The sequence below is a fragment of the Fukomys damarensis genome, unplaced genomic scaffold (assembly GCF_012274545.1).
Source record: "Fukomys damarensis isolate Sample0158 unplaced genomic scaffold, DMR_v1.0_HiC HiC_scaffold_23, whole genome shotgun sequence".
NCBI lineage: Eukaryota > Metazoa > Chordata > Mammalia > Rodentia > Bathyergidae > Fukomys > Fukomys damarensis.
The window spans coordinates 12,952,524-12,961,727 of record NW_022900935.1 but is presented as its reverse complement, the minus strand read 5'-3'; the positions used below and the strand labels follow the sequence as shown (position 1 = coordinate 12,961,727).

Genomic DNA, 9,204 nt, shown 5'->3' with positions numbered 1-9,204 from the left:
TTTTTTTTTTTTTTTTTTTTTTTTTTTTAGGATTATTGTCAAGCCCAACAACCCAGAAACCAGGAAAATGAAGTGAAAATAAACACATTTTCAGACAGTGGTAATAGACTTATTTAATTATATTCAATAATATGATATGCCAATTTACTTGTTGGGAGTTGGGTTTCAAGTCCAGAAGTTACCTCTGAAAATTAAAGAATGCATATTTAATTTGATGGAAATACTAATTGTTTTCTTCCTGTTTCATTTTTATAGCTTCACAGTTGAATGCAGGCATTCAGCTTTCTCTGGCATCATCTGGCACGAATAAAATGCTTCCTTCAGTTTCAACTACAGCTATTCAGGTTTCCTGTGCTGGTTGTAAAAAAATCCTCCAGAAGGGACAAACTGCTTATCAGAGGAAAGGGTCTACCCAGCTTTTCTGCTCCACACCGTGCATCACTGAATACATTTCATCTGCCAATGTACCAGCTCCTACCAAGACAACTTGCTCAAACTGCTCCAAGTATATAATTCTAAATTATGCCTTTTGCTTTCCTACACAGATCTTGATCCAATCTTAGTTGTAATTGTCTATGTTTTCATTTTTTTTTTTTCTGACGATGTGTCAGCTTGGTTTGATAAAAAGAAACTGCTTCTGCTTTCAGATCCTCTAACAGATTGCTCAAATGTAGTTTTGTTTTTGTTAATTGAGAGGTTTGCAGAAATTAACATGGAAGTTCTGTTTCTTTTCCATTTTAAATAATTGACTCCCACAGCTTACTTTCCTACTCTTTATTTGAAGCTTTTCTGTCTGTAGGATGATTGGCATGTTCATTCTATCATCTAGCTGTATAGGGAGCAACATACCAAAAACTTAATCATATAACTGTTATTGTGGATCTTCCAAATGTAGAATGATGCTGTTTCTCTTACAGTTGTAAAGAAATACAATTCTTTTTAAAAGTTCGATGACCATAGATAAACATACATGCATGTGGGTAGTCTTCCAAAGATTTCTGTGAGGATGTGATTGAATCAGTGCCTTTTCCTTTTGAAAGTCCATAGGTAATATAATTCTGGGTTGTTAGCATTCATTAAATGCTAGTGCAAATTTTAACTGTTCTTGTTTCAGAACAAGAAAGTTCACAGACCACCAGGTTTGCTTCTAAATGTAATAAATTCTTTTCAAGTAATAGATTCCTGTAATATGAATTTTGCTTCCTCCATTTGTAGTAATATTTTGCTATTCAAAGTGTGGTCTCTAAGCAGCTATGTTAAAGTCATGTAAGAACTTGTTAGAAATGCAGATTCGCCGAGGATTTAGCTCAGTGGTGCTGCTGCCTGCCTTGCAAGTTTGAGTTCCTGAGTTTGATCCCCAGTACCAAAAAGAGAAAAAGAAAAAGAAATGCAGATTCTCAGGACTCAGTCAGACTTAATGAATCAGAACTATATGTAACCTCAAAAGTTTGAGAAACATTGGGAACTTTGTTTCTTAGCATTCCCTTTTTTTTGTGAAATACATCCGTGAGAATCAGTAAGGATTAAATAATGTAGATAAGTGATCAGAACAGTAATGACCTGTAATAACTCAATAAATGTTAACTATCACTATTATTGTTATACCCTTAACTAACTCACAAACCCTTTTCATGGATTGCTTTAGCTCCTCATTTGACTGCTGCTTCAAGTATTATCTGTTGCTTTAAGTCTTATTTCTCAGAACTGTTTTTATTTTTCTCTTTTGCTTTTTCAGCCCTTCAATACTTTACTTTGTCTTTTTTCTTTATTGCTCTGGGCTATGTGGCACTGTCTTCAGCCTGCTTTCTCTCTCTGCAGAATCATAAAAGTGGAAGGGACCTTAGAGATCATCCAGTCCAAACCTTTTCTTTTCGTTTTGAGGAAACCCTGGGAGGCCCTGGGAAGTTAAGGTATCATCTTGATATGTTTGGCGTGTACTCACATTTCTTTAGCACCAGCCTAACCACATGTCGGAAAGATTGAGAAAGGTAGAAATGAAAAGACTTAGTGTGTAGGTCATTTTCTAAGACATAAAAATCCGGTATGAGCAAAAATATGAGATGAGTTTTACTTACTCTGGAATAAAATTCTTATTAAAACTGTATAGGTTGGTGGAAAGATGGTTGTAATGCTTAAACTGGAAGAGGCCATCACTGTTTGTGGTAATCTGTGCTTTTAGCAAAACTCTTTAAAGCCAGGTGTGGTGGCACTTGCCTGTAGTCCCAGTACTCCAGGAGGCTGAGGCAGGAGGATCACCACAAGTTCAAAGCCAGCCTGTGTTACATAATGAGTTCAAGGCCAGTCTGAACTACATAATGAGACTTTGTCTCCAAAAGAAAAAGAAAAACTCTTTAAAATTTTATATTCATTAGTCTCTTGAACTATAGTTCTCAACATTTTAGCTAAGTTTTAGTCATTTTTGAGATTTCTTTCTGTGAGAATTATTCTTTTGCTTTTTGTTTTTTCCGGTACTGAGAATTGAACTCAGGACCTTGTGCTTGCAAGGCAGGCATGTTGCCTCTGAGCTAAGTCTCCAGCCCCTAAGAAATCTTTTCATTTTTATTTTTCTGGTACCTGGGATTGAACTCAGGACCTTGCACTTGTGATGCAGGCAGGACACCATTGAGCTAAATCCCCTTCTCAAGGTTTCTTTCATAACAATGGTTTTTTGACACATTTGGGGGTTGTTTTTTTCTATTTCATGAACCAAGTGAAAGCTTTGAATATAACATTTGACATTTTATTTAAAAAGCTGTGACTTGTTTTAGGAAACTATATATTTAAGTATCATCTATTTTATCTTAGCATGTTTTTATTTTGCATATCCCTGAAGAATAAATGAAGTGTCATTTCTATATTTTAGTGTCCTTAGTTCCAAATCTTAGAAACCCTGCAACCAAGCACTAGAGTCCAGAATATAGGCCTATGCACGAATGTTTGACCTGTGCTCAAAGTTTGTTTAAGCCAACTTTAGGTCCTGCTATCAAAATTCATTTTTTTAATTTTTTGCTTATAAGGCATTAGGGAGATTAAAAACCATCATTCTAGTATGCTGCTAGCAGTAAGAACTAGTAAACATTCTCAGATTTCCATGCCTTTTCTAGTGTAGCTTTTTCTGCCTCTTTTTCTATCTGGCTAATTTCTTTCTGTCTTAAGGATGTCCCTCAAATATCTTTACCTCTTGTCTGCTCTCACAGTGTCCCTCATTCTGCTTTTATCACCGCCTCCTCAAACTAAATGTTCTGTGGTTTGTTTTTATACAGTAGTGTGTATTCTTACCTTGTCCTGTTTAGACAGTGAGCCACTTGACATGAAGGACCAGATTGTACTCATCTTTTCCCTAAAGGCTTAGCATTGTCTGGAACTCTGTGAATCCTATCAAATGAAGTATAGGAAGAACACTGGCTAGAGCTAGCTATGTTTTAAACTGATAAAATCGCAGATGTGATAATGTTACAAAACTGTTACTTTAGGTTAAGAAGGTAGAAAGTCCTTAATATGTACACTAAAATATTTTAAATGTTGAAGTGTTACAGTAGCATTGTTTTCAGGAGGAGTTCATCTTAAAAACTGTTATCCTTAAAGATGAATATATTTGGAGCTCCTAGGAATCCAAATATCTTGGTATTTATCATAGTGGCATTTCTCAAACCTTTTAATTTCAGGAACCTTTACTATTTTTTTGCTTGTTTTTATTTGTTTGTGTGTTTGTTTAATGGGATGAGGTTTCACTCACTGTTTCCTAGTCTGGCCTGGAACTCCTGGACTCAAGCCATCCTCAGCTTCCCAAGTTGCTGGGAGTACAGGTCCATGCCAGTACACTTGACTTGGCTTCTTTTACACTCTTAAAAATTATTAAAGACTTCAGCCAGGTGTAATGGTACATACTTGTAATCCCAGACTCTGGAAAGCTGAGATGGGAGGATTGCAAGTTTGAGCCAGCAAGGACAATTTAGCAATTTAGCAAGACCCTGTCTCAAAATTTAAAAAATAAAATAAAGGTCCAGGGATTTTGCTCAGTGCAAGGGTTTTGGGTTCAATCCCTGATGCCACCAAAAAAAATTATTGAAGACCCAAAGGGCTGTAATTATATTCATCAAATTTACTATGTTAGAAATTTAAATTTTTAATGAAAAATTGGCCATCTTTTTAAAAATTTGAAAAATGAATTATTTTACCATCTTTGCAAACCACTTTAACGACTGGCTAGATTTTCATACTTCCTTAGCATATTTCCTTAGCAGAATAAGATCTGCTAAGGAAATATGGCCTCACAAATATATATTTTGAAAGAGGGGGAGAGTTTATTGGAAAAGGGAAGAATGTTTTATTTTCATCAGTCTGCCTTATTCTTTGAATGTATGTTTTACCCATGAATGAATGATTTTTATAACATCATGCAATCATCATTTGGAAAATAATTGGTTCAGTGAGTTCTAGAAAGCCTCCAAATGTTGACACATTTCATTATACAATATATTATCGAATATCATCAGTCTCATTAGAAAACTCTTCAAATGTTATGAAGTGAATAAGCTGGAGGTGCAGATACAAGTTTCTAAAATTTTAATTTTTACTTAAAAGGTTAAGTTTTATTACTGGCAGTAAATACTGTCACTTGTTTTCCTTGAAGTGACAGTCTCTCACTTTTTAATTTTTAAGAAATCTGCACATACCCACTTCTGAATGTGTATATATATTTTTTTTTCAAGTGAAAATGTGATCCATGAAAAATATAGTTAATTCAGGTTGTAACTTTTTATATTCCCTCCCTCCGTCTAACCCCCCGCTCTCTATATATAAGCTTTTTCTTGAGACAATTATCAACCTTTGGTGGGCTAGAGAATACTTCATGCCTGTGTCTTATTGTGTCATACAGAATATTAAAACAGTATACTCCAGGATCAAATTTAAATAAGTTTTAAAATATTCATTGTTTCATTAAGGATATTGTTAATTGAAACTGAGATGGTTTTACAGCAAATATGCAGAAGTGAGTAACATGAGTATTGGTACATTTCAGTACCATTGATATCAAGGCCACTGCCTTGATATGTACTGAAGTTCAGGTAGTTTTACCTTTCATTGCTTTTTTCTTTTCCCAGTTCATTGATATGAAATTTATTTAACAAAAAAATTAACCATTTCATTCACATTTATCCAGAGTGTTGGAGAACTGCTACCTCCACCTTATTCCAAAACATTTCTATCACCCCAAAGTAAGTTGCCTTATTTGGTAAGCAGTTTCTCCCCACTCCTCTTTCTTCCAGATGCCTAGTAACTATCAGTCTATATTCTTTCTATGGACCTGTCCTGAATATTTCATATCAGTGGAATCATACTACATGTGATTTTTGTGCCTGGCTTCTTTTCCTCAGTATGTTTTCAAGAAACATCCTGTTGCACTTCATTATTTTTTATAGCTGAGTAATAGTCTCTTGTGTGTATTTACACAATTTACCCATTTATTCGTTGATGAACATTTGAGCTGTTTCTCTCTTTCAGCTGTTTTAAATAGTGCTAGTAGCTATGAACCTGTGTGAATATATACTGGTCTGAGTACCTGTTTTTAGTTATTTTGTGTATATACCTAAGAGTAGAATTGTGGGGTCTTACTCTTGGCTTTGCACCATCAATTAAAATGTCAACATAGTGAAAAGGGTAGTATTTTAATATTTTATGAAAATTAGTTTTGATGTTGTATTCCCACCGGAAGTATCTAGGGTATACCACCTCTGCCTTCAACAAGAATTTCAGGCTATTCTTTTGAGACAATCTGATAGATTCCAAAGTTGCTCAGATGTGAACATGTAATTTCTCATCATGTGTTCTCACTAGCATCAACTAACACAGGCTAGTCCTCAAAATTGCACTGTCAAATGTTTTATAATCATTGCCGTAGATGATGTAGGGAATATAAATGATTTATCCAAGCTTGCTTAATATAAGGGATAGGACTGGATACCAAATTCAGGCTTTCTAATTTCAAGGCTGATGTTCTGACTATTGTTTCGTAGTTCTTCAGATAAATGAAACAGCAGAGAAGGGGTCATTTAGTTTTTGAAGAGCAAGAAATTAGTATTGTGGTAAAAGTGCTTCATGATGTCCTTGTTACTTATTTTTAGAGACATTATAAATCTGAAGGATGTGATCAATGTCCACCTAGAAGATAATACCTCTAGCAAAAATTTTTGTAGCCAATCTTGTTTTTTATCATATGAAGAAAAAAGAAAACCATTTGTTACCATATGTACTAATAGCATTTTGACCAAGTGCAGCATATGTCAGAAGACTGCTACTGTAAGTTGTAATTTTTTTTTAACATTTAGAGGAATTCTAATTCTTCTTAAATGGAACAGTTTTTATTGCATCTTTTTCTTTAAATTCTAGATTCAGTATGAAGTAAAATATCAGAATGTGAAATACAGTCTTTGCAATAATGCCTGCTTTTCAAAGTTTCACTCTGCTAACAACTTCATCATGAGCTGTTGTGAGAATTGTGGAGCTTACTGTTACACCAGCTCTAGTCTGTTTCAAATACTTCAAAGGGATGGACAATCTAATTACTTTAATAGTTCAAAGACTACCATAGGACATGAGAAGGTATGAAGAAAGATTATTGCTTCCATTAGTTGTTCTATGAATGGTTTTACTCTAGGAAAATGTGTAAATATAGTTTTTCATACCACAGAAAAATTTCTGCAGGTAAATTTATGAAGATGCCTAAGAATTCATAAGTGTTGTATGGAGATTTTCCTACTAGATAATCTTTGATTGTCTTACCCAAGAGAAAAGGCAGGCAGGTGGAAGTCTATTTATAAACTACAAATAAAGATAGCAATGATAACAGTAATGATTGATTGATTAATAAACCCCAAACAGAAAACGCTTTTATTTTTAATTCCATGTGTTTTAACTCTTTTACCTAAGCAGTATAAAAATGAATCAAGAATGTTACATGCTTTTTCTAAATCATTCATAAAAATAAATAATATAGTGAGAAATAACCCCCTATAGATCCTTGGCTGGCTCTCCTTTGGTGGACCAAAATAAAGACAATTACTGGTCTGATCCTCTTATGAAGTAGGACTATTACATAATCTTGTTCATGTGCTGATTTGTGACCTTAAGTTCAATCCTATAAATTCTTCCTTAAAAACCAGCAACTAGGGCCAGAGATTTAGCTCAATGGCACCATGCCTGCCTTGTAAGCACAAGGTCCCAAGTCCGAACTCTGGTACCAAAAAAAAAAAAAAACCAGCAGCTGGCCAGACCTGGCAGCACATGCATGTAATCCCAGTACTCCAGGAAGGTGAGGTAGGAGGTTCACAAGTTCAGGCACAACCTACCAATTTGGTGTTTAGCAAGAACCTATCTCAGAATGTATAGGGTATAGCTCCGTACAAAGGCCATGGGTTACATCCCTAATGCCAAGAGAAAAAAACTGAAGGTGAGAAATCCAACAAGGCACAGTTCAAATAGTTCATTTGTAAGCCATGTCTTTTCTGTGGTGGGATGTCCTCACCATGACAGTGTCCTACTTTGGGTCCAGAAATGGGAAGATAGAATGCACAGAAGCCTGCCTCAAAATATAAGAAATACATTCTTTCTTTTTATTCTTCTTGGCTCACACTCAGTAACCTTGTTTTATTAGCTTGTAGTGAACACCCAGTTATTCAGCCTGTGTGATGAAGCAGGACTAACGTAGATAAACCAGTTAACAAGCACATCTAAAATTTTCTGTATGTAAAGTATTTTATGACAGTGATGATGGAATAAAACGTTGTTAGTAAACTATAATCAAGAATGGAAAAATGTTAAAATATATGAATCTAAAAATGAGTTGGATTTTAACTGTAAAAGATGGGTTATTTTATACTGGCACAGTGGCCTAGCACTCAGGAGATTGAGGCAAGAGGATTGTGTGTTCAAGGCAAGCTTGGGCAACTTAGCAAAACTCTACCAAAAAGCAACAAAAAAAAGTAGATTATTTGATGTAAGTAATTATTTTGGTCACATCTTTTTTTAAACTAAGTCACTTTACAAGTGCAAGGACCGAAGTTCATTCCCCTTACCAAAAAAAATAATAATAATTAATTAATTAAGTCACTGAGTTGCCCTGGGTGGGCCCAAAGTTCTAAACCTCCTGCCTCAGCCACCCAAAGTGCTGGTATTATGCACATGCACCACCGTATCCTGCTTGGTCATTTGTGCTTAATAGAGTATATGAAGTATTGGTTTTCCTGTGTGAGTGAAAATTGATTTATAAATTATGCCATTTTTATGGTTTTTTGGGCCCGAGGATTGAACCTAGGGCCTATGCACTGAACTATATCCCCCAGCCCTTTTTTATTTTTATTGAGACATTGATTTGCTAAGTCAAAAGTTGCCCAGCTTTGCCTCACTCTCCCAGAGTGCTAGGATTACAGCAGCTACAACAGCTGAAATAACTTAGTAAATGGTGCTAAAATAAATAAATATCTATATATATATATTCATATTAATAACAAATTTGAAAATTATTCTCTGCTTTTTTTTTTCATTGTTCCTTTGCCAATATTCTTTTCCTCCACCAAAAAAAGAAAATGTGCAAATTTTCATTTGTCTTTGCAATGTATACCTCAGAAAACAGTTCTGTCCCATCGTTGCTATCAGGTTATAAAAGGTTTGCTGGTGTTGTGGCACATTTCTATAATCCCTGCATTCAGGAGGCTGAGGCAGAAGGATCGCAAGGCCAGCCTGTAGCAAGACCCTGTCTCGAAAAAGCAGAAAAAGAAAGGGAGGGACCAAGGGAGTAGTGATCCTTATAGTTTATATCCTTTTCCTTTGTATACTTACTGCATATTGAATTCACTGTATATAGTTTTGTACTCCTTGTATGATCCTTTCTTAAAATGCATTTGTAATTTTTACCATAAAGTTAGCCTAGAAACACAGTGATTCCCACACTGTGTTGTAATATGCATTAAGCACCCTTTTCTGGTTCCTCCCTAGCACCAGTGGAAGGTATTCTCCAACTGATAGTCAAGCTGGTGTTGAAGAAAGACTTGTAATTATTGCTATTATTGCTGTTAAATATATCCAATGAATTAAAAATACTTTTCAAATAGATTTACCATTTTTCTCCATTTCAGTCATTGCAATCGATTGTGTCTTTTTTTCTTTTCTTTTCTTTTTTTTTTTTTTTTTTTTTTTTTTTTTTTT

General features: G+C 34.8%; 1 protein-coding gene across 2 annotated transcripts in view; it reads left to right on the top strand.

The window, feature by feature from the left end:
* Zmym1 (zinc finger MYM-type containing 1) overlaps window positions 1-9,204 on the top strand; it is a 28,017-nt gene that overhangs the window by 12,311 nt on the left and 6,502 nt on the right. For both annotated transcript variants that reach the window (XM_033767625.1, XM_010645230.2), the window contains 4 exons: window positions 31-100; window positions 256-505; window positions 6,126-6,300; window positions 6,391-6,603. In XM_033767625.1, the coding sequence (XP_033623516.1) occupies window positions 312-505; window positions 6,126-6,300; window positions 6,391-6,603 (582 nt within the window). In that variant the 5' untranslated portion in view covers window positions 31-100; window positions 256-311. The remainder of the gene's footprint in view (window positions 1-30; window positions 101-255; window positions 506-6,125; window positions 6,301-6,390; window positions 6,604-9,204) is intronic.